We start from the raw sequence: 26,309 nt of genomic DNA, 5'->3' as shown, positions 1-26,309 counted from the left end.
GAGTAATGAATTTTTGAGTAAAAAACCTGTTTCGCACTTTTTGTTCTTTGCAAAATAAAAAATTTTCAACTACCTTTTTGCTGTGGTTTGTACATTAAGTCGCTCGTGTAGGTTACGAAAGTGACCGCTGCTTTTTTTCAAATATCTCTCTTGTGTCTTTAGCCTTTGATTACATCAATAAATTGCATGATGGGAAAAGCCATGGTACACTTGGAACGTAAAGCCTAAAAAGTTAAATTTCTGAAGGTATACTTAAGGGGTTAGGGGTAGTCGCAATTTTCAAAAAATTGGATTTTTGTTTTTGCATTTTCCTTAAGTATAATATCTTAAAGATATTGTGTCAAAATTTGAAGTGAACCGGACAAATACTTTTCGGGTTTCTCTTATTTATACTTCTGTGAAGTTATTCAGGGAGCTTTTACCTAAAATATTAAACGTTCTTATATCCTGAGGCATGCACCCGCATAAAAAGTGTTCTATAGTCTCTTCTTCTCCAATGTCGTTACAGCTTCTCCAATAGCCGTTATCCGAAGCTTCCAATCTACTGGCATGCCTGCGAATTAGACAAGACCCCAAGAAGATTCCTCATGTCCTTCCTGTGCAGTTTCAACAGTCGGTTTGTGCGGCCCCTATTCCATTTTGGCCACGTTATTCTACTTGTTGCACTGGTCAACGACTGGGTCCATAGCCTGTTGGCAGCTCTGATGGTGTGTTAGTCTATAAGCATCTTGCAAGTTGCTAAAGATACAGGTATGTTCGCTTTGTCTGGTTGGATCGGTAATGTGGTACTCAATCTCGCTAGTTCATCTGCTTTGCAGTTGCCTTCTATGTCTCTATGACCCGGTGCCCAGAGCAGGTTTATTACAAAGTACTGTGATAGTTCTGTCAAAACATCGATACCTTCTTTTACTGTCTTTGAGTTAATATTATAGGACTATGCATAAGTTCGTGCGGTTTTTTTTCGAAATTTGAAACTTTATTGACGTAAAATGGTTACAAATTTAATATTCAAAATATTGTCCATCGCTTACTACTACTTTTTCCCATCTTTCTGGCAATTCACGGATTCCCTTTGTGAAAAATTCGGTCGGTTTTGCCGCAATCCACGAATCGATCCATTTTTTGACTTCATCGTAATTACGGAAGTGCTGGTCAGCCAGGCCATGTTGCATCGATCGGAAGAGATAGTAATCGGATGGCGCAAGGTCTGGACTATACAGCGGGTGGGGTAGGACATCCCATTTGAGCGTTTCTAAGTATGTTTTGACCACTTGTGCAACATGTGGCCGAGCATTGTCATGTTGCAAAATAACTTTGTCGTGTCTATCGGCGTATTGCGGCCGTTTTTCTCGCAGTGCTCGGCTCAAACGCATCAATCGTCGTCGGTAGACATCCCCCGTAATCGTTTCATTCGGTTTCAGTAGCTCATAATACACAACACCCAGCTGGTCCCACCAGATACACAGCATAACCTTCAGGCCATGAATATTCTGCGCCGACGTCGATGTTGAAGCATGGCCAGGGTATCCATACGTTGCCCGACGTTTTGGATTGTCGTAATGGACCCACTTTTCATCGCCAGTCACAATTCGATGCAAAAAACCCTTTCTTTTGTGCCGTTGAAGCAGTTGTTCGCATGCCATAAAACGGCGTTCAACGTCTCTTGGCTTCAATTCATACGGCACCCAATGGCCTACCTTTCGGATCATTCCCATGGCTTTTAAACGTTTGGAAATGGTTGATTGATCAACTCCCAAAGTTTTTGCAACCTCTTCTTGCGTTTGAGCCGGATCTTGATCGAGCAATTCCTCCAATTCGGTATCCATGAACTTTGGCGGCGCACCCTCGCGTTCTTCGTCTTCCAAGCCAAAATCACCACTTTTAAAGCGTGCAAACCACTTCTGGCACGTTCGCTCAGATAGAGCATGCTCACCATAAACTTCCACCAAGATACGATGACTTTCGGCTGCTTTTTTCTTCATATTAAAATAATGAAGAAGAATTCCCCGCAAAAACACATTATTTGGCACGAAATTCGACATTTTCAAGTGTGGTAAAAATATTGTTGTTTACGCTTCAAATAAAAAACTTATACTGACGTTTGTGCCTTACGACAGTAGCTCTCCAATGAATGTTTGGAAATGTGGATCGATGGAATAATAATCAAGTTACGCCATCTGTTGTAAAACCGCACGAACTTATTCATAGTCCGCACGAACTTATTCATATTAGGGGCCGATATAAAGCATTCAGGGTCGATTGGCTATCTGAATATTGAATGTTTATATCTCTTGTGGTGAGGACACTTTTATTAAGGACTAGAAGGCTTTCCCTGATAGTCAGAATTTCTGATTGAAATACACTACAGTTATGCGGTAACCGGAATGAGATGTTGGTAGATTTCAATAAAATTTATATTGCTTATTAAGAACATAAAAAACTAGTTCCTGATCGAAGGATTTTGTTTTCAAAATTTCGGTTTTTTTAAACAATTGATTGTCGCTTTTTTCTCGAAAATCCGACAAATATTTTCCGCGGCTGCCATATTATTAATTTTGCAAAAAAAGTTTCGATCAGGCACGAGATTATATATTAAGGCGGTCGGGCCATCTGGAGCGATAAAAAATCGATTTTTTTTATTACTATTTTATTTAATCAATTAACTATTGTAGAAGATGTGGACAACATTTTACCGACAAAGCTCTATAATTGTAGAAGTTATAGCGTTTCGGATTTGCTCTAGTTGAGTGGTAGCGAGTTCTGACGCAGGTGTAATGGATAGCCGTGTTACTTTTTCGAAAAAAAAAAGAAAAGAACATTACGATGCTTTTTCGAATGTTGTTGTTTTGCGATTCATTTGTAAAGCTTTTGAAGCATGCATATTCAGTCGGTTGATAAAAATTTGAAATTTATTGCTGTAGTATATCTCGTACGGAATCATGTATCCAAAACGCGGAAAATCGGAAATTGAGCGTTCTGCGAGGCCACGTAAACAGAAATTTAACGGTAATCAGCACACAAATTATGAAAAGGTATTACGTGAAAGCTCAACCTCCAAAAAGTTGAATACTCCAAATTCGAAAGATGTGATCGTCGATGTAACTCAAGTCTGTCGGTTTTTGGCACCATCCCTGAGTTTCTCGTTTGCAAAAGTTGCAAAAGCAAAGTAAAATTTGCAGAAAGTGAACATCAAGGTTTGGGTTTCAAAATTGGCATGATCTGTTCGTGCGGAACAAATTACATCTTTTCGGGACCTCTAATTCACACAGGATTTGAAATCAACAGAAGAATTGTGTTTGTCATGCGGCTTCTTGGGATAGGTCATAAAGCTTTAAATTTATTTTGTGGTCTCATGGATCTTTGTCAAGGACTTTCAGATCACGCGTTTAAAAAAATAGTAGATCATATACACTTAGCGGCAACAACATTCTTTGAGAAATTCAGCAAAAAAGTGGTCCAAGAAGAAAAGAAAAAGAATGAAGAAACGAAGTGATTTTAAAGAGTCTGGAGATGGATCGTGGAAAAGACGAGGATTTACGTCATTATACGGTGTTACAACGCTAATTGGTTACTGCAGTGGTAAAGTCATAGACCTTATAGTGAAAAGTTCTTTTTGGCAAGTTTGTTTGAATTGGAAATCAAAAGAAGGAACTGACGAGTATCAAGAATGGCATGAACAGCACAAAGAAAACTGACTGCACTTCAAATCACCAAGGAACAGCAGGCAAAATGGAAGTAGATTCTATTAATGAAATGTTTCCGATTTCGATAGAGAAAATCGGGGTGAAATACGTCAACTACATTTGTGACGGTAATTCTAAAACTTTTTCAAGTATCGTAAAGAATAATCCTTATGGTGAAGAATATATAATTGGTGCGTACTCCCGTTTTGGGTGTTTGGCCGAGCTCCTCCTCCTATTTGTGGAGTGCGTCTTGATGTTGTTCCACAAAATGGTGATGAATTACCCGTTGTTAAAAGCGAATGTGGGAAAGGAAGACTCACAGATGTGCTCAGAAAAAAACTGACAATATATTACGGATTAGCCATTAGGAGGAATGTCAACTCTGTCAGAGATATGAAAAAGACAATTATGGCAACTCTGTACCATTTCACTTCGACAGACAAGAATCCTAAACAAGTAAGTTGTCCTGCGGGCGCTGAAAGCTGGTGTGAATGGCAAAGAGCTAAAGCTAAACGAAAGCTAGCAACTTTCACCCACCCGCCGTGCGTTATAAGACCAGATGTGGAAAAGCACATTCTTCCGATCTATGAAGACCTTTCGAAAGATGATCTCCTGGTACGGTGTATGGGCATTCATTGTTGTGAGTGTTCTGTACATAACTTATCGTGTTCCGAAAACTTCAAAGCGCTTTATCTCAAAACCAAGTTTTTGAAACTGGCGGGCAGGATTAAAGAAGCAATACTCAACCTATCGACGGGATTCATGGCTTTTTTTGTAGATTTTTAGGTACCATTCTATGTGAACCTCCAAAAATAGTAGAAACTAACTGTTTAGACTGATATTATTGTTAGAATATCGCGAAAATTACCACCAAAAATTGATTTTCAGCTTCTACAAGCAAAAAAACATATTTTTCAAAAGTTTTTTTTGTTGTTTTCGAGGTTCATTCATAACAAAAAAAAACTAACAATTAAGAAAAAGACGTAATTGCATGGTTTAGACGAGACTCGTCGACGCTATCATGCCCGCCAACTGGATACTCCTGTCAGAGCGCGCTACGTGGCACCCGGGATAACTTCGTCATTTAGCTAGTTTTTGAAGTGAAAAAAATACGAAATACAGCTTATATGCTTGTCCAAATATACGCAAAAGATTAATGAGCTGAGTTGTTTTTCTTTCTTTAAAAAAAATACCACAAAAAATACCCTTTTTCGGCGTTCCAGATGGCCCGACCCCCTTAATAAGACTAATTTCTCTTGTCCGATTGACTTTAGATGAAACTCCAAGGGCTTGTGATGATCACCGAAAAGGGACTTCTGGAGAAACAGGCTCCACACAAACAGCGATAAGTTTTACAGTTTGTAATTTTTTTTTTGAAATTTTGCTAAAATCAAGTCGAAACATGGTTTATTAAGGGGTAACACCACTGTAGATATTTCAAAAAATTGATTTTTTTTTATAAGCTTAAAAAATTCTTTGAACCTTTTAAAATAGAGAACAAAAAGTTTTGTACGTTACCGAAGTTTATTTCATAAATATTTTAAGCTTTTAACCAAGCGTTAGTGACTGCTACCTAACGACTTCTCAGAATTTCCAAACTTTAAACGCGTTTTTCTCAAAACACGTTTTCTGAAATTGGCACGCAGCATAACTCAAACAATTTTAAATATTTTTAATCAGGTTTTTCACTACGTCTGTATAATAACCTTCTTAAGAGAAGAGCGTAGGGGATTTTCGATAGATTAATTTAAACGATTGTTACAATTATTTAAGTGCCGTTTTTTTAGTCCAAAATAGAGTTTTTTCCTCCAAATGCTTGCTAATTCCACAAAAATAAATATTTTTTAAATCCCCTACGTGTTTCTCTAGTTATTCTTACCTAGATTAAGAAAAAAAATGTTTCTTTGTTCCAGATTAAAATTTGCACCCTCTGTGCTGCGTGCCGCGGAGCTCTTTCAAGAGAAACCACATTACAAAAATGTCTCCAATGCCGCCATTTTGTAAAATTTTTCGATCAAACTCTGTAGTTTTGTATTTTAGTATATAAGTAATAACTTCCCAAATCAGAGTGATTGTTTTCCCTTTCCTTCTATATAAAAAAAATTCTTTAAAAATGGAGTTTATTTTACGCGTGTACAGTGGTGTTACCCCTTAATGCTATATTTTTATTTTTGTAAAATAAAGCAATTGACTAGCAAAAACAAAAAATATTGAGAATCATCATTCTTTCGGGCCTCTGACTACCCCTAACCCCTGAACAGAAAATTGTCTAAAATCAAAGAGAGTTTCAAGCTACTTGTTGCTGTCACTTCATTAAACTAAAATTTAATGTACTTAAAACTGCATACCCAGAAAAATTATATTAATTCTGTTTACAAAATTTTAAAATTTTGTTGATAATTTTTTGAAATTTTTTAAATTTTTTAAATTTTTCTGAATTTTGTACAAAGTATGGAGGTTTTATTTACAAGGTTTTTGTTATACAAAAAGCTATATTTTTATTATAATTTATATATCGATATAAGTATATGTAATTTTTATTATATTAATTCACGAAACAATTTACAAAAAAAAAACAAAATATTGAGATTTTGGCAAAAAGTTCAAGTGACTTAATTCTGTGAGCACAAGTCTCTGCACTCATTTATGCTCCCATATGCCTTGTACATATGTTGAAATTCGAAAACAAATACAAGTTCAAATGCGTAGATGCTCGCAAAATACTTATGCAGATGCCTGGCCAGATAAAGCTCAGTGAGACAAACAAACGATGGCCTAACCAGACAAATGAACTTTGACTTAAGAGTATCATCGCCATAACAGCATAAATTACGAAGTGTTGTTGGGCAGTCGACAGCCAGTCATTTCCTTGTAAAAAGTTGATAAACATACCTATAAAGAAGGACAGAAATGAAATTACGTAATTTCATGCAAAATGCCTAGTCTGGTCGGTTTTTTGTGTAGCAAAATTTCTTTGGATGTTCTGCGATATCCTTGTGGAGTGAATTCAATAGCCTAAATATACTCTTATGTGTCTGAATATACGAGTATGTATGTATGTGTGTGTTCGTGCACATTTAAGGTTATGCATGGTTTTATGTTGACTTTTAGTTTTGCTTTCACATAACTTAATTTTAACTTATCTACGCGCATATAAATAAAATTTAAGTGTCTGTAAGCGATATTGAAGTAAAAGTTTTCTTTTCAGCTCATACGATTACTTGCTTGTGACTACTATGCAAAGAAGGAGTTTAAAGTTTTTGTTGGGTCTGTTTCTCTGTCAGGCTGTTTGTTCGGATAGGCACAATCTATGCTCCTGAGACTTTCATTGATAGCTGAAATTACTGTCGCTTCAGTTACATGGAGCTATCGTCAAGATATTGTAAAAGTCGTATTTATTGTACGATTTTTTCGCAGTCCAAAAGAAATTTGAAAAAATACAAAAAAAAAAAAAATAAATTGCCGCATAAACTTCTGTTAAGTGTTTAGCCGAGCTCCTCCACCTTTTTGTAACAGCGTCTTGATTTTGTTCCACAAATGGAGAGACCAACAGTTTGAAGCCGACTACGAACGGCAAATATTTTTTATGAAGAACTTTTGCATGACAGAAGTACACTCGGAGGTTTGAGATTTATACATACATGAAATGAAAGAATGTTTTTTCAGTATTATTATTTTCCTTTGTAACTTGAATATATGAAAGTATAAAAACTTTGAATCCAAAAATATAAAATTTTGTATGAGATAGCGAATAAATGTTTGTGGATACTTCTGCAATCGCCTCCTACGTAAACGAATATGCCCTCTGCTGTCCAACTAGCGAACATCATACACATACGACTCTAAAGCATACCATGCAGTTACAATGCAAGTGGGAGTCGACTGCTGTGAGAGCCAGTGCAGTTAGCACCAAAGATCATACGCATCGCTTGCTGTTATTGGGAGAGCGGGTGCAGTTAATAGCGAATATCATATGCATCGCTCGCAGTTACAATGCAAGTGGGAGTCGACTGCTGTGAGAGCGAACAGAGCAGTTAACAGTAAAGAGCAATTAAGTGTGAAGTTCACCTTCATCCGATTAGAATTGGTTAATAGGAGTTCTTTTCAAATGGACCAGCTTGGAGATGACTCTTCTTCTTCTTCTTCTTAATTGGCGCGATAACCGCTTACGCGATTTTGGCCGAGTTTAACAAAGCGCACCAGTCGTTTCTTTCTCGTGCTAACCGGCGCCAATTGGACACACCAAGTGAAGCCAAGTCCTTCTCCACCTGATCTTTCCAACGCAAAGGAGGCCTTCCTCTTCCTCTACTACCACCAGCTGGTACCGCATCGAATACTTTCAAAGCCGGAGCGTTTGTATCCATTCGGACGACATGACCCAGCCACCGAAGCCGCTGGATCTTTATTCGCTGCGCTATGTCTATGTCGTCGTAAAGCTCATATAGCTCATCGTTCCATCGTCTGCGATATTCGCCGTTGCCAACGTGCAGAGGTTCAAAAATCTTACGCAGAATCTTTCTCTCAAACACTCCAAGCGTCGCTTCATCGAATGTTGTCATCGTCCACGCTTCTGCGCCATACGTTAGGACGGGCATGATGAGAGCCTTGTAGAGTGTTAGTTTTCTTCGTCGAGAGAGGACTTTACTGCTCAGTTGCCTACTCAGTCCAAAGTAGCCCTTGTTGGCAAGAGTGACTCCACGTAGGATTCCAAGGTTGACGTTGTTATCGGTGTTAATGTTGGTTCCTAAATAAATGAAGCCTTTTATAACCTCGAAATTATAACTGTCAACAGTGACGTGGGTGCCCATACGCGAGTGCGCCGACTGTTTTTTGAAGACAGGAGGTACTTCGTTTTCTCCTCGTTCACCACCAGACCCATTCGCTTTGCCTCTTTATCCAGTTTGGAGAAGGCAGAACTAACAGCGCGGTTGTCAAGGCCGCTGGTGTAGCTAAACTTAGTGCGCGTATAATTCTAAAGCACCAGCTGGAAGCAACTATTAGCTCCTGCCAGGCCGATTTTTGTATTGACTTAGAATTACCTATAATAAATACCCTCAGAATTATCATTGAGCAATGTGGTGAATTTAATTCTAACCTACATCGTGTTCATCGACTTTGAAAAAGCCTTTGACAGTGTCAAGCGGGAGACCATCAGGGCTGCGCTGAGGAGAATCGGTATCCCTGAAAAGCTTCTTGCACTTATAAGAGAGAGCTACATTGACGCAAGTTGCTACGTCCTTGATAAGGGAAAACTGTCGGACCCTTTTCACGTGCTAAGTGGTGTAAGGCAAGGGTGCATTCTGTCATCAATTCTCTTTTTTCTTGTCATAGTAGACGTCTTCAGCGCTACTTTTAGCAACGAAAAGCAAAAGAGAGAGGCATCCAATGGCGGATAAATAACACATTCCTCAGATACCTCGCATATGCTGATAACCTCTGTTTGACGTTATGGATTTTGTCGACAAGGTAAACGCATAGCTAAACTGCTTACTCTACCACTGCTTTGTAGTCAGCGATGAAGGAAATATTCATCACATGTGACAAGCCACATTTGGTGTAACTTTTAGCCACACTTGACTAATCAAACTTGATGCAAATATCTATCAAATATAAATGAATATCGAGCCCGTTTCCCGTAGTTTTACAATGAATTTGATGGCTGTTGGATGGTACAACTGTGAGAAATTTGAAAAAAAAAAGTCCAAAAAAAAAGATTTGCCAACAAAACAGTTCGTGGATCAATTTGTTAATCGTGTTCGTGAAAGAGGATCGTTAATGGATAAAACAACACGTGAACGTGCTCCTACAGTGCGTACACCCGAAAACATTGCTGCTGTAGCCGAAAGTGTGCGTGAACATCCAACAACCTCAACTCGTCATCGTTCTCAAGAATTGAACACTTCACGCACTTCTTTGAGGAGAATTCAATGGGCAGAAAATCGTTTGACCGAAGATGAGCATTTTTACCGAAAAATCATATTTTCTCATGAAGCTTATTTTCACATCGGTGACTACGTCAATAAGCAAAATTGTCGGATTTGGGGCTCAGAAAATCCACACGTTACTGTAGAGAAGCAAATACATCCACAACGAGTCACTGTTTGGTGCGGTTTTTGGTCTGGCGGCATCATCGGGCCATTTTTTTTCGAAAATGAGCGAGGAGCCGCGGTTACAGTAAACGGCGAGCGTAACCGTGACATGCTCAACCAGTTGTTTCCAAAAATTGAAGAGGATGACATGGACGACATTTGGTTTTAATAGGACGGTGCAACTTGTCACACTGCCAAAGTTACACTCGAACTTTTGGCTACCGTTTTTGAATTCCGATATCAATTGGCCGCCTCGGAGATGTGATTTAAGCCCGTTGGACTATTTTTTGTGGGGAGCCGTTATGGACAAATGCTATGCGAACCATCCAGAGACGATTGATGCTTTAAAACACGAAATCGAAGTTGCCATTCATTTGGAGCCCAAACAATCGAAAATGTGCTTAAAAATTGGGTTGATCGAATGGCCTACTGTAAAGCCAGTCGTGACAGTCATTTGAACCATATTTTTCTTCATTCATAAATGACAATGTTCAATCTTCAAAATAAAAAAAAAAGTTTGGAAAAATATTGATTAGTGATTTTTTTATAGCCTATTCAAAAAGCATATTTTACATGGCGCACCCTTTATAAGGTATAGCTCTCTCTCTCCTTTTCCTCTACGTTACATATTTTTTCTCTCTCGCGGAACGAAAATGCCCAAAACGTTGCATCACCTTGAACTTATACTCTCCATTCTCGCTCGTCCATCGACGCCTAAGAAGTTTCACTTCAAAAATTGAAACTTTTTAATCATAATCTTTACTATCCATCTAATTTATTTTCTCATAGTAATAAAATGCCTGTTTGAAGTGCTTTAAAGTTCTCATTCAATTTTGATAACATTTTGCCAAATTTATTCCAAAATTATTAGATTTTAATTATTATTTTTAGTTGAAACAACTGAGAAAATGAAAATAAGGAATTCACTTCAAGTATCATCTGTCCAACAAAATCGCCACTGGTTGATATTAATACAACTTTTATTGCAACTAAACCCTGTCGCCTTCGCTTTGAACGTCTCTGGATTGATGGATCACAGCAGCGCAGTAAAAAATGATTTGTTTGCAGCTGTAACTAACTCAAATGGACGTCCCTTTCGATTAGTCATCTATGATCCACGCACGGGCCAAGAATCGACTGCACTGGAATATATGCGGAGTGGTGGCCAGAGTGTGGTGGACTTGACACAACTATGGCAGCCCTGCCGGTGCACCAACAGCGGATGCCTATGTTGTTTGGGACTAAAACTGGGCGAATCGCTGAACAATAGTTGTGAGTGGGTACTTATGTATGTATATATGTATGTGTGTATGTATTTTAAATTGTATATTATGTAAAGCATAAAGATAAAGGCAGATAAAGCAAGTGAGAAGGAAGGTGAAAGTGAGAAGGTAAATTACCATATTTTCTTATTAAGCAATCAAACAGAGATCGGCGCTTTGATAAGTTGATTCAGTGGAAGTCTTGATACAAGTCTGTTTACTAAAAAAATTTCAAAAAGAAAGGGTAAGAGTTAATGTTTTTGCAGCTTAAAGGAAGATATTTCATTTTTTGATGGATAGCCATTTCTCTACGCTAATTTGGATCTATGCTTTTTCAAACTGAACACCTTTCTGACCGTCACATTCGATTTTGCTAGAATTTTTTCTATAGTTCCGAGTTCTACAATGAAACTAAAGAATGTACCTATGATTCGAGCATTTATTAAAATTTTTTTTTTTGAAAATTGACGGAATCAAATTTAGCGATTTTTGGCATGCAGACTCATTTTGTAAAAATCATAATTCGAGTTCTATTTTTTTCTAACTGAAATGCTCCATTTTACAAAGGGTAGTTAAGTTTTAAGGCCTATGCAGATTTTGAATCAAATAAAATTTTTTTAGGAAATTAATTAAAATAGGGCCCAATGATGCCGCCGGTCCATAAACCGCACCAAACAGTCACTCTTTGAGGGTGCATTGGGTTTTCGGCAATCACTCTTGGATTATCATTCGCCCAAATGCGGCAAGCGGCAATTCTGCTTATTGACGAATCCACTGATGTGAAAATATGCCTCATCACTGACGATGATTTTTTCGAAAATTGGTCATTCTCTGTTGCCATTTCCTGCTACCATTCTGACCATTGACGACGCATTGCTCGATTGTGTATCTCTCCATGATTCAAATTGAATTAGTCTCAAATTGAAAAATGTCAAATTAAATGCAAAAAAAAGCTTGAGGTTTAGGTGTGGTTCACATTCAACATCGGCCCTTGGAATTTAACCACCCTTTACATAACGCACCCTAAATACAAAAGGGGCACAACTCAAAATTTTCCACACTCGAGCTTGACTTCTTTACAGTAGCACAGAAAACAAACTATGTGACATATCACGCTGAAATTTGCCATGTAAGCTTATAACAGTCCTACCAAAAAACAAAAAATTTATTTTTGCCATATGTCATCCGCGGACCGTTTTATTGATAACGTCTCGTTCATATTTGAGCAGAAGTACATTTTGAGTTATGACCCTTTTGTATTTAGGGTGCGATAAACAAAAATATAAACAAAAATTTGCTGTTGCAGTTAATTGTATTGCCATGGAGACGCTCACCTCTTTTTTAACATCAATGAATGAATGTCACGGTGAAGTAATCTCTCTGAAACACAAAATAAACTACATTTCCATCTACAAAAATATACATACAGCAAAAAAGTTCCTTATCTATTAAACATAATTTGCCTCTCCTCTCATTCACAGTTTGCTTCTCTGCGCGATTCATTCCCTCAGAATTGGCAATACGGCTCGATATGTGCCTTAATGAACGCTACAGCCTTAGTAGGACCATTGCTCTAATTGCACCACCCGCCGCTTGCATGCCGCTCCTGACACCACTACCGATTTATATTTGCCTGCGCATAGACAATATTCGACTCATCAATCGGAATGTAAATATGTGCGCGACTCTTCTGCTCCGCGTACTTCTGTACGATTTGATGCAATTCTCTTTCGGCTGTTTGCGATTTGGCAGAGATGGTTTGATTTTCCATCACATTTCAGTGGACTCGGCAAATGCTACTGCTATATTGGAAAATGAAACGCCTGAAGACGAAATGGATACTAACGGTGTGAAATGTGGAATATAAATATAAATTATTTTAATTTTTAAAAATAATTTACTTTTCCCATTAGTATGCGGATTATTGTGTTTTTATTTTAAAATAGAACTTTTAAGTATTTTATTAAGAAAAAAAAAAATACAATTTAAAAAATTATCAAAAAGTACTTAAGAGAAATTAAAAATTACTTTAATATGCCTAAAATAGAGTTTTTAATAAATTTTTTAAGAAGCAAAAACAAGTAACTAAGTTCAACCATGACGGATAGAATAATGAGATGGCTCCTATAGTGGTACCGTTACTTTGCTCCCAGCGAATTTGACAATGAGTTACGTCGTTTTAGCACCAGCATGGCCAGACTACCATTTTCGTAACTTGATTTAGCATTTTTGTTTTTGTTATTTAGTCTCGGAGTTTTAGTTCTTTCTTCATGACATTTGTCCAGCCCGTTCTAATTAAAAGTAATGTTAATAGTTTTGTAAAATATACAATACATTTTTTTTAAATTTCTTTAATAATTCACTCAGATTTATTTAGCTTTACTTTTTTAACCTCTGGTAGCATTGCCCGCGATTGCAGTTGTTGTTGGTGTTCTTCAGTTTTCAGCAGTCAAATATCTCTCTGGCTACTGCAGTGTTGCTTAGCTTTGGATATAAAAACGCACTAAAATGCCCATTTAAAGAAAATAAAACACAAAATTTCTATTGAATCACTTAAAGAACTTTTTATGCGTGACAAATTGTCTTTAAAATGTGCGTTTTATTTTAATATACTATATGTACAAGTTAACTATTTGTGTTATGGAACATAATTTAGCTTATCAGTTTTCTTGTTAAAAGAAACTCTTTTGTTAAGAGAACGACTTTTTTGGTATATAATATTTGAGGTTCTAAAACAAGATAAGGTACTCTTTTTGTAAAAATGTCGTTATGGTTTTTTCAGTATTTTCTGGTATTTTGTTGCATATTTTTACTATTGATGCCTTATGTCCCACTAAGGATTGAGGACCGGACGAAGCGATTACACCTCTATGGTCTTAGTCCGCATTCAGTAAATTCAAACGCCTTTTAAAATGTGTAAAAAGGTTTTCAATCTTAAGAAGAGTTGAGAGAGGAACATTTAATATTCTTGCATAACCTTAAAAGGAGCAAAAAATTAAATTCACACTTTCAAAATATCAAATTTTATAAGAACCAAGTAATTTTCATTAGCACTAAAATCTTCTCAGAGTGGCCTTTTTTTAACCATATTTTGTTTAAAAATACAGTTCTTGTTTTAACTTACAGTGTCGGCAGCTTTAAATTAAAAAAAAAAAATGAAACAAACACCAAACTTAAAAATTTTCTCATTTTGGGTATAAAAAAGCACTAAATTTATTGCGAAGAGCAAATGGTTGGCCATACTGCACAACCTGGAAAAACGTGACGTCACGCACTCTCTGATGGGCGCAATCTTCTTTCTATCATTCTTGAAGTTCAACTGAGCCGGCTCTTCATGAGGTTTTAAGCTCGACTGAGAGAAGCATAGAATACTAACACTACCCACTAGTCGTCTTTCTTGCATTTAACAACATGAAATACTCTATAAGGCTCTCATCATGCCCGGCCTGTCGTATGGCGCAGAAGCTTGGCCGATGACAACATCCGATGAGGACGTCTCTTGAAGTGTTTGAGAGAAAGATTCTGCCGAAGATTTTTGGACTTCCTGAACGATGAGCTGTAAGAGCTTTACGACGTCATAGACATTAGTGCAGCGAATAAAGATCCAGCTGCTACGGCTGGGTCATGTCGTCCGAATGGAACAAACGTCTCGGCTCTGAAAGTTTTCGATGTGATACCAGCTGGTGGTAGCAAAAGAAGAGGAAAGACTCCTCTACGTTGAAAAAATCAGTTGTAAAACGCCTTGGTTTCACTTGATGTTTCCATCTGGCGCCGGTTAGCACGAGAAAGAAATGACTGGCGCTCATCGCCTAACTCGGCCGAAATTGCGTAAGCGGTTATTGCGCCAATCAAGAAGAAGAAGATAAGCGGATGACATAGTGATCATAGTTTCAATAATTTTTCCAGCAATAATCAGATCAGAGAGATCATGGAAGGAGCACTGGGAGTACGCAGCAATTGGGGCACAGACTGTTGTTTAAGTGTGAACCCGAGTAAAACCCATGATACCAAACTTTAATGTCTCAAAATTAGACGACATTAGTTTTACGCTAGCCCAACAGACAAAATACTGGGGTATTATCCTAAGGGCAGGGCTTGATGAACCTCTTCATGGATGGCACAAAATTAGATGGAAGAGTCGGCAGAGGAGTATTCTGCAAGGAGCTCCCCATCAGACTCAAGTTAAGGCTACCGGTTCCGAAGTAGGGGAGCTGATTGGCTGCTCGCTTGTGGAATAACTGTCACGGAGGTTAGTATCTACTCCAACAGCTAGGTGGCAATCAGGGCCCTGTATTCGTTGATGGTACACCCGAAATTGGTTGGAGAATGCATGACTTCACTTTCGATTGGGTCCGAATTCTTCGTTATAAGGCTTTGTGCCTGACCATAGCGACATTGCAGGAAACTGCGAAGCAGATGAGCTGGCTGGACAAGGGACTGGCGAGGTAGTTACCCCGAAAAACGAGAGGATAGGGGGGTGCGTAGACTTACGGTCTCCTCCTGGAGAGGTGCGGTTCGTCCCAACTCAGCGAGCGCCGGTCAGACCCACTTGAATTTGGTGGGTGATCTTACAGGACATTGGCCGCGTGGTATACATGCTGTGAGACTCAAAATTACTTCGAGTTCTTTCATTTCAGAACATTCTCATTAACTGCCCTGCGAAAGTTTTAGGCATCTTGGCTCTCATCTCCTTGCCACGCCCGTTGATATAGCAAGCATGGATATTAAAAACCTGATGAATTTCATCAGTAGTACGTAGAGGCTAACTTCACCATAAATAAGTCATCGTTCAACAAAAAAAGAGGAGGATTCTCTTATCTTTCTTACCAGCTTTCTTATCCCCTTTACAATGGTATCATGAAGGATGAATTTTTGATTTTTGTGCAAGTGTGCCCTTTCTATGGGCAACCATTTCATCCTAACTTAACCCAGTTGTTATCCTAGATTCTAAACTCATCTGAAGGCCCAATGTAGAATACAGGGTGAAGAAAGCTAATATAGCGCTTAACACGTGTAAAAGAATGTTGAGGAAAAAATGGGGTCTACCAAAATTATCCAAGTGGTCCGACACAGCCATTGTAGGACTGATACTAACATATACGGCATTAGTCTGGTTTCCCGCAATAGAAAAGAAATACAACGAAACTAAGCTGAAGAAGGTACAAAGATCAACCACAGGAGCGCTTAGCACTGTGCTGCTGAATCGCTTAATGTACTAATCCGTCTATTAACGTTAGACTAACAAATAAAAACAGTCGTTAATTGCAGCGCGGTGAGACCCAGAGACATAGGAAGCTGAACAACAAGATCGTCCGATGACAGCAAGATCCTCCTAGAGGAAGGCTTAAAAATAAATCAGACTTCACAATCTCCGCCCTTAACTTCAAGAAAGATTTTACGGTATGCTTTCCACCGAGAGCCAAATAGAGGAAAGCAGCAAATGATTGGCAAATTCGCCACTGAAATCTACACTGACGGCTCTAAGATGAACTGCGGTGTGCGTGCTGACCTTTGTTCAGAGCCCCTCAAATTATCCAAATCTATAACAGTTTCTGACTGAGCCAGCGTGTTCTAGGCGGAACTATTAGCAATCAGAGGGGCATGGAAATCACTGAAACACTACCAAGAAATGGGTGCAAGAGTAGCCATAATTTCAGACAGCCAAACAGCTATCAAGGCATTAGTTCCAACTCCACTTCCTCCGAACTAGTTTTACAGTGTAGGGAGGAACTAGAATTGCTTGACCATTAGCTTCAAGTCACTTTGATATGGGTTCCTGGTCAGAGGAATATAGAGAATTATGAGTCAGCAGCTGAGCTAGCAAGAAAAGGTTCGGCTCTATAAACAATGAAGGCGATGTCAGTTCCTATCCCATTCAAGGCAATAAAAACATCCATTGCTTCGCACTACTATGCTTTAGTCGAAAGAATATGGATTAACTACACGCACTACAGCAAGAAAAACATGGCAGTTGTACAACGTCGAAGTAGATACTTGTGAGGATGTTCTCGCCAATGTCTCGCACGTATTGTTGGAACCTTTACAGGTCACTGGAAGGGAGGGCAATAAAACAAAAAGTCCATCAACAACAACAAGCCCAACTGTTATTGCACGAGTGTAAGGAAGGGTGTTACACAAGGCCATTCTGTCCATTGACGACGCTTGAAATGGTCAAGAGGCTTTAGTTCTTGAGTCAATTGCCCCTTGTAAGCGTGTAAATGCAAGTCTTTATGCATAATTTCATCAACGACGAGCGTGAGAGGTGCAATTGTTGGGCACGACGACGAGTTGAGGTGGACGGCTCTTCAACCACACTATCGCGAACAGCAGCAATATTTTCTGCAGTACGAGGTGTACGAGCATGCACTGGTGTTTTCAAATCTCCTACAGTCTCGGTTTGCCCAAACTTTTGCACAATTTTTCCGATTGTACGCACATTTGGACACTTACATTGACCGAAAAAATAACGAAGTGCGCGATATGCATTTCGATTCGAACGCCCGCTTTCATAATAAGCCTGAATAACTTTAACGCGTTGCACGATTGTGTATCTTTACACAATTCTAATTGAGTTAGTCTTAAATTGAAAAATGTCAAATGAAATGCACAAAAAAGCTTTACGTTTACGTGTGGTTTACATTCTGCATCGGGCCTTAAAATTTAACTACCCTTTATATAGAACACTTTACAAAGAAATCGTATCTGTATCAAATAAGCTGTGAATGACTGTATGTATACAAGTATGACTTTTCATATAATTTATGCTTTTGATGGCTAATTTAAACAAAATTGATATGCATTGGTAAGAATACAGTTTTATGCAGAAGGAATTACTTCAACCGCTTATAAGACAAACGATCAGGCTCTATATTTGTATATGTGTATGGCACATCTGCAATAGGAATTCATGTAAGTACGTTTTTAGTATTCAGAAATAAAAACTTATTTCATATAAATTCCTATTACAGACATTTCCTTTGAAATTAAATTAAATGCATTTGTACAAAGGATTTTACATGTTCGATTACTTTCGAAACTCTTAAAATTTTTATGAAAAAGTTTAAATGGAATGCCATAAAATTTTACGAGAAAATTGAAAAATTGATAAGATAATTTGTAGGAAGCAAATCTTTACAATTGCCACATGAAGTATTTATATTAATATTCACCACTTTTGATGCAAATACAAATAAATATTTATTTAATTTAAATACTTTTAATTTGTAGGTTTCAAAATTTCCAGCCAAAGTGTGAGGCTGTGTATTTGTCTTGCATTCGTAGGGGACTGCTAAAGCATACCACCGATTGCGATGAAAGTTTGTGTGCCTAACATATTGACCAAAATGGGACATCAAGCGCTCAAAGGCGATACGTAAACAGTCAAGGAAAAGCGCCTCTCTGTTGATTGCTATGTTCACAAGCCACTGTCTCCTAGGTGGACATGCTTAAAGATTGAAAGTAACGCCTTTTTACTAATGCAGAAGCTACTAGAATGAGAAGGAGGAAGAGTCTATCAGATATCTTCTCTGTCACTGCCACGCATGGCATGTCACTAAGTTTAGATACTTCGGCTCATCGTTCTCGAATGATACTGATGATCTTAGGGATACAAGAGTCAGCCAGATTAATAGGTTTGCTTAAACATAGTAGTTTAACAAGGAGTAGCAGTCTAAACGTCCTATCTCGACGAACCAAAGTAACACTCTATAAGGTTCTCATCATATCTAAACACACGGCGCAGAAGCTCGGACGATAACAATATTCGATGAGGCGTCACTTGGAGTGTTTGAGAGAAAGATTCTGGGAAAGAATTTTGGATCTTTGTGCGTTGGGGACGATGGAACGATGAGCTGTATGAGCTTTGCGACGACATGGACTTAGTGCAGCGAATAAAGATCCAGCGGCTTCATTGGCTGGGTCATGTCGCCCGAATGGATACAAACGCTCCGGATCTGAAAGTCTTCGATGCGGTACTAGCTGGTGGTAGCAGAGGAAGAGGAAGACCTTTTCTACGTTGGAAAGATCAAATGGAGAAGGGCTTAGTGTTTCTAACTCGCGCCTGTTATTATAAGAAAGAAACTACGGGAAGAAGAAGAATACCATCCATCACAAAATGCTCATTTACTGCTTTTAAGTCTGAATCCTCCGATTTGTACTCTCCTTAACCTTGTATATGGCATCATAAAAGGAGATTTTGACTGTTCTGCCTTTCTGGGGGAAAAAAAAGATTTTAATGTTTCACAAAGAAAACTTCGAAATCTCCACGTAAGTAGTAAAAGTAAAGTAGTAAGTAATGGAAGTAATAAAAAAAATTGTTTGCCCGAAATGCGCCAATTGCTCCTAATGAGTTCAACTAGAAGAAATAAATAAATAATAAAAAATAAATAAAAAAAATAAAGAAAGATATAAAAATTAAAACTAAGTAAATGAATGAATAAATAAATAAAAAAAGAATAATAAATTAATTGATTAATAATAAATAAATTATAAAAAATATATAAATGTAAATGAAATGAAAGTAAATAAGTAAAAAAAAAATTTAAAATAAATAAATAATAAAATTGGAAAGCAAATAAATATATTAGAAAGATATAAATACTTAAATAAATAAATAAAATAATTATTAATAAAAAAACAAATTGATTAAAAAAAAAAAGAAATCAATAAAAAAAAAATAAATACAATAAATAAAAAAGGGAAATAAAGAAAAAAAAAATAAACTAAATAAAAAAAAATCAAAAATAACTAAATAAATAAATGAATAAGAAATAAATCAATAATGAAATAAAAAGAAGAAAATAAATGAAAAGGAAATAAATACTTAAAGAAATAAATAAATTAATTAATAAATAATAAATAAATTATTTAAAAAAAATTTACAAAATTAAGAAATAATTGAAAAAAAAAATTAAATAATTAATACTGAAATAAATAAATTAAACAATTAATACTAAATAAACAATTAAATAGAAAAATTAAAAAAAAATAAATAAATAAATGAAGAAATAAGTAATAAAAAAAAGATAAGAAAAAGCAAATTTAAAAAAAATAAAAAATTAAAATAAATAAATAAGAAATAAAACTTAACTAAATAAATTAAATAATTAATAATTATTAAAAAAATTGAAAAAATTAAAAAAAGAAAAGAAAATAAAGAAATAAAAAATAAATTAATTACAATAATTAATAAAAAAATAATAATAAATAAAAAAGAAATAAATACTTAAACATACAAAAAATAATGTAAAAGCATTAAAAAAAATAAACGCACTGGCAAAAGACAAAGAGATAATAAGGAAATACAAATGCGCAACTGCAATTGTGGCTATGCAGGAAAAAAGTAATGAATGCAAATAGAATGGATTACTAGCATGGATTTCGTGTAGTTCTGGAATAATTTAAAGGGAAGCGGTTGAAAAGTATGTCTCTTGGTTTTGCTACAAATTAAATTAAAACGAATTGCACTCAGCTTTGCTCAGTTGATTTAATTTTATTTTAATGTTTTAAGAATGCTCATTTTGTGGTTCGCTTTGTGTAGAGTGGCGTGGGGCGAGCGAGAAGTAGAGGAAGCGTGCATTGTGGGCAGAAGAATAAACAGAAACAGTTGGTGCAGTAGTCCGCACGACCACATCGTGAACCCCTTTGAATATGTGCAATGGAAATGATAGAAGGAGTTCCAAGTATGTTTCTTTTTTGAAGCCGCTGTACTCTCCGTTCGAAAGAAAAAATTCGATTCGCACTCGAGAAATTTGCGTGGAGTTCCGACCTAAACATCCGAAAGCTTTATGGGCGACCCTAAAAATGTTTTTTTTTTTTGATAAGTATGTAATTGTATAGGGACAGTCCAGTACTAGTACAACGAATTTAATTTTGTATGATTTATGGGGCGCATTGACTGCTTTGAGACCATTTCAATACGTGAGACACGGCGTATGAGTCACTTCTTTTTTTTTGCCGGGTTTAGTTTAATGCTGTGGAAGTTAGAGCTGGGCGGAATATCGATGTTATATCGATGTATCGATGTTTCAATTTGAAAATGAAACATCGATGTTCGTAAACCGATGTTCGATGTTTTCGCAAATTTTGTACCATCACTTAGTAATTGCACGTGGAACGAAAGTGGTAAGTAAGAAACTTTTATGCATTAAAAAACTTTTCTACATTAAAAAAACTGATTAAGTATACCATTTTAATATGAAAATTATTAAATTTTAGGCTTTTGGTGTTGGCAGGCAGTGATTGAAATGGAGCGGTTTGTAGAAAGTTCTAGTGGCAAAGGTAAGATTATCGTTTTATGTATGTAGCTGAGTGCGTATTGTTAATACAAAATATCTACACCTAGACGTCGCTTTGAGTCGTACTTTTTGGGAACGTATACCCAACGCAAAGTGATGACTAGGTGTATAAGAGTACTTGTACATACATACATATATATAATACTACAAATTATTTTTTGTTTTTTTTTTTGCAGTTTCAAAGACGAGCTCAAAGGAGGTGGAAGAAGAAAACCCAGCAAAAAGAACAAGGTACGGTCAGTCAGCTGTATGGCAATTTTTTAACAAATCAAAGGATGGCAGTTCAGCTAAATGCATTCAGTGTGGAAAAACATATATAACATGTGGCAATACCACTAATTTGGCTGGACACCTGAAACGGATGCATGCAGGATTAACTGTTAGCGAGCTTCCGAAATCTTCAGGGTCTATTTTGTCCTTCATTGAAAAAAAATACGAAGCATCTTCCGCTAGGAAAAAGAGTCTTGATAGCTCACTAATGCACTATATATGCTCCGACATGCGACCGTTCTCAGTTGTTGAAAACAAAGGATTTCGTAATTTTGTCAGTACATTGGATCCTCGCTACGAGCTGCCTTCTCGTAACAAATTGAGAAACACATGCATGCAAGACTTTTACACAAATATGAAAGACAAATTACACTGTATTCTGGACCGAGTGGACTATTGCGCTATAACAACAGATTGCTGGACGTCACGGGCTAACGAAAGTTATATGACAGTCACTTGCCATTTCATCAATGACAACTTTGAGCTAAAAGCAGCTGTTTTGTCAACCAAAAATCTCATTGACGAAACCAACCACACGTCGCAAAATATTGCAAATTCTTTGCGCGAAGTCCTTGTGGAATGGCAAGTTATTGACAAAGTCAGCGCAATTGTTACAGACAACGCGAGGAACGTTGTAAAAGCATGTGAGATTCTACAAAAGCGAAACGTGCCTTGCTTTGCTCATTGCATTAATTTAATTGTCCAAAGCTGTTTTTCCCTTGAAAATATTAAGACAATTATGGGAAAGTGCAAAAGCATAGTTTCGTTTTTCAAGAGCAGCTCAATAGCGTATGCAAAATTTAAGCAAGCCCAGGAACCAATGAAGCCATATAGTCTAAAACAGGAGTGCCCTACAAGGTGGAATAGTGCTTTCTACATGATTGAGCGCATTTTGGTCACAAAGTCAGCTATTGCTAAAGTCCTGTTAGATACTCCGAAAGCAATACTACCTCTATCAGTTGATGAGCTATCTGTTCTGGAAGATTTAAAGCAGGTTCTTTCACTATTCGAGGATGCGACGGTACAAACATCATCCAGCTCTAATGTAACAGTTTCGCTAATTATACCATTGGTTAGCGGACTTTTGCATAATTTGAGTGGAAGGCATACGGCAAAGACTACTGCCATATGAAAAAAGAACTGTGACTCGTTTGTCGACATTACTGGATCCGCGTTTTAAAAAGGAGGGTTTTTTTTCAAATACAAACTCTATAGAAGCCGAAAAATTTTTAGAAAATGAACTTTCGCCACTTTACAAAGAAAATCACCCTCCAAATATATCTAGCCTGCCAACACCACTATGCGATAAAACTCCACTTCTTAATTTTTTGGAAAAAAACAAAACTCAAAAAATTCGTAATTCCCGAGTTGATTCGATTTTGACCCTTCGTCAATACTTCAACATGGAAAATATAAACTCTAGTTTAAACCCTTTAGACTACTGGAAGGTAATTCATGCTATATAAAATCTAGCATTATAATTAATACTAAACTTTTTTCAGATCTCGACTGATGAGCCATTGAAGATGAGCTCAAAAAAATATCTCTGCGTACCGGCTACGTCAACTGAAAGTGAGCGTATGTTCAGCAAAGCAGGTTTAATAGTGAGTGAAAAACGAAGTTCACTAAAGCCAAAAAATGTGGATATGCTGGTTTTCCTAAATAAAAATGAATGGATCTCAAACAACTGATAAGTTGAGTCATTATATTTTCATAATTTAATTTGTTTGAAAAACTCACAAAACTGTTATGTTAAGTTATCATTATATTTTGGATATTTCATTTGTTTTTAAAAGCTTTAAATAGTGTTAAGTTAAGTAATAATATTTTCGTAATCTAATTTGTTTTGAAAAAATCAAAATACTGTTAATTTAAGTTTGTTTGAAAAACATTATTTTGTTATTTTTTTATATATATGTTGAATAATGAAGTCAATATTAAATAAATGAAAAAAAAAAAATTCTTTTACTAACTTCGATGTTTAATCGATTAATCGATGTTTTCAAATAAAAAACATCAAAACATCGATGTGGACAAACATCGATCTTTTGCCAGCTCTAGTGGAAGTATTATAACTCGCAAAGTCGTGTTGTCAATATTTAATTTTGAATTAGAGCGGGTTTTGGATAATCGAAACCTTTGCATTTCATATCAGTCCGCCAAGACGTACATTATTGTGTCGCAGTCGTGGGAACCACGAGCGTATATACATATATATATATATAATTGGCGCGTACACCCAGTTTGGGTGTTTGGCCAAGCTACTCCTCCTATTTGGGGAGTGCCTCTTGACGTTGTTCCACAAATGGAGGGGCCTACAGTTTCAAGCCGACTCCGAACGGCACATATTTTTATGAGGAGATTTTTCATGGCAGAAATACACTCGAAGGTTTGCCATTGCCTGCCGAGGGGCGACCGCTATTAGAAAAATGTTTTTCTTAATTTTGGTGTTTCATTTTTCGTGCGAATGGTAGTCACGCACCAACCCATTCGGCTACCACGAGCGTAAGGTACTTCAGATGCAGTGACTGAGGCTTGGCTTTTTGAGCTTTTTAATCTACCAAAAACATACAAATACAAAAAATTGTTTTTCATTGCTGAGAGAAAATATAAAGCTCTCAAAATAAGTTTCATTTTCGATTAATATTAAAAAAAAATTTAATGAAAAATATAAAACTCGAAAAAAAATATTATTTCTAAAAGAAATTAATTTTCAGTTTCTTGGCAGGTCGAAATATTCAAATTGAATTTGTCATCAGCCAAACAAAAAAATAAAATAAAATAAAACAAAATAAAATAAAATAAGAACAGAAAGGTTGCAGGAAGCGCACAATGGGCTGTAAAGATCAGCTTATTATAGACACTGTAATTTCAGGAGTAGCTCTGAGAAGAGGGCGGAATTTAAGCGTTGCTTTTATTGACTACAAAAAAGCTTTTGATTCAATGCCGCATGATTACCTATTAGAAATATTAAGAATTTACAAAATCGATGCTGCCAGTGTTGCCCTCTTGGGTCGCATAATGAGCAAGTGGAATACTAAACTGGTTATAATTGGAACTGTTTCAAAACATATTTCAAGCAAACGTTGTATATTCCAAGGGGATGCCTAAGCCCTCTATGATTCTGCATTGGTCTCAATCCACTTAGCAGGCAGCTCATACTTAAACAAAATGGCTATATACTCAAAACGGAAGTAAGAGAGCACACGTTCAACCATCTTCTGTTTGCTGACGGCTTGAAACTGTACGCAAACAAAAAGCATAAGCTTCATTAGCTGATAGATGTCACTAAAGCTTTCAGTGATGACGTAGGAATGGAATTTGGGACAGATAAGTGCAAAATAATACATCTAATTAGAGGTCAGCTTGATGAAACCGAAGAAAACTACGCAGTAGATCAAAATATTATTATAGACAACTTGCATAGCAGCGAATCCTATAAATATTTAGGATTTCTGCAACTTAAAGGAATCAACCACACGCTAGTAAAGCAAAACCTCATTAACAAATTTGAGGCACGACTGAAAGCTGTATTAAAAACTAGTCTGAACAGTGGAAATAAATGCAAAGCAATTAATACCTGGGCCATACCTCTTTCGACATACTCGTTTGGAGTAATAAAATGGTCTCAGACAGATATCCTTCGGATTGAAACGCTGATAAGTACCACTTTTACAAAGTTCCAAAGCCATTACCCTCAAAACGCTGTGGAAAGAATATCCCTTCCTCGAAACGTTGGTGGGAGAGGAATCATCAATATAGCGCGTCTACACTTCTCGCAAACTTTGAAGTTACGTACATATTTTCTAAGCAGCGAGTCTCATCTATTTAAAGCTATCGCTAGGGCAGATAATGGCTTTACCCCGTTCAGTTTGATGGAGCAGAATTTCCCAGTACCTGAGGGGGTTAAATCCCCAGCAGAAATGATCTCAGCATGGAAGGCAAAACAATACACGGTGCCCATCCGCATGATCTCGAAATGGTATGGATAGACGCACAATCATCCAATTTATGGTTGAAAAAACAGTAGGTTCTGAAACAGAAGGTTTCGCAATCGCTATCCAAGACCGAGTTATTCCAAAAAGAAATTTCCGAAGGTCGATACATGGCGAGGCAATAGAAGATAGATGCCGAAGGTGCGGCGTTTACGGCGAAACAATCGACCATGTAATTTCTGGATGTAGTGTACTTGCCCCCCGTGAATGTGTCATGAGACATAACAATATAGCAAAGACCCTCCACCAACAACTTGCGATCAAAAACGGTCTCTTACAAGAAGAAGTCTTGTATTTTAAATATGAACCAAAGGCAATATTGGAAAATGCAAATTTTAAACTGTACTGGGACAGATTTATATCCACATATCAAACCGCAGCTGCCCACAAACCTGACATTATCTAGTTCGACAAGACAAATAAAACGATCGAAGTAATCGATATAGCGGTGCCCCTTAATCGCAACATCCAAAGCACATACTCCACCAAAGCATCGAAGTATGCAGCTTTGGCCATAGAACTAAACAATAATTATATCGTCCACTGGATTAGTGCCTAAGCATTTAATAAAAAACTTGAAGAAGTATGACTGCCAACACCTCTTAGAAGACATGCAGAAGTCGACCATACTGGACACATGTGCAATAGTTCGTAGATTTTTAAATATTTAAGCAATAGTAATCGCATGGGCGTAGAACTTGGACTACGCTCCATC

At 36.9% G+C, this 26,309-nt stretch overlaps 2 protein-coding genes across 2 annotated transcripts; both read left to right on the top strand.

Moving 5' to 3' along the window:
- Nucleotides 1-10,668: 10,668 nt before the first annotated feature.
- On the top strand, nucleotides 10,669-12,950 carry LOC128860484 (uncharacterized). Its single transcript, XM_054098054.1, has 2 exons — nucleotides 10,669-11,044; nucleotides 12,516-12,950. Exons 1-2 carry the CDS (start codon nucleotides 10,681-10,683, stop codon nucleotides 12,899-12,901), a joined length of 750 nt encoding a protein of 249 aa, XP_053954029.1. The 5' UTR covers nucleotides 10,669-10,680; the 3' UTR covers nucleotides 12,902-12,950.
- An 8,091-nt stretch (nucleotides 12,951-21,041) lies between these two features.
- On the top strand, nucleotides 21,042-22,731 carry LOC128855802 (E3 SUMO-protein ligase ZBED1-like). The gene is made up of 3 exons (XM_054090992.1): nucleotides 21,042-21,156; nucleotides 21,250-21,312; nucleotides 21,506-22,731. The coding sequence occupies exons 1-3, from the start codon at nucleotides 21,096-21,098 to the stop codon at nucleotides 22,729-22,731; spliced, it is 1,350 nt and encodes a 449-aa protein (XP_053946967.1). The 5' UTR covers nucleotides 21,042-21,095.
- The last annotated feature ends 3,578 nt before the right edge of the window (nucleotides 22,732-26,309 follow it).

The sequence above is a fragment of the Anastrepha ludens genome, chromosome 2 (genome assembly GCF_028408465.1).
Source record: "Anastrepha ludens isolate Willacy chromosome 2, idAnaLude1.1, whole genome shotgun sequence".
Lineage (NCBI taxonomy): Eukaryota > Metazoa > Arthropoda > Insecta > Diptera > Tephritidae > Anastrepha > Anastrepha ludens.
This window is presented reverse-complemented; position numbering and strand designations above follow the sequence as displayed.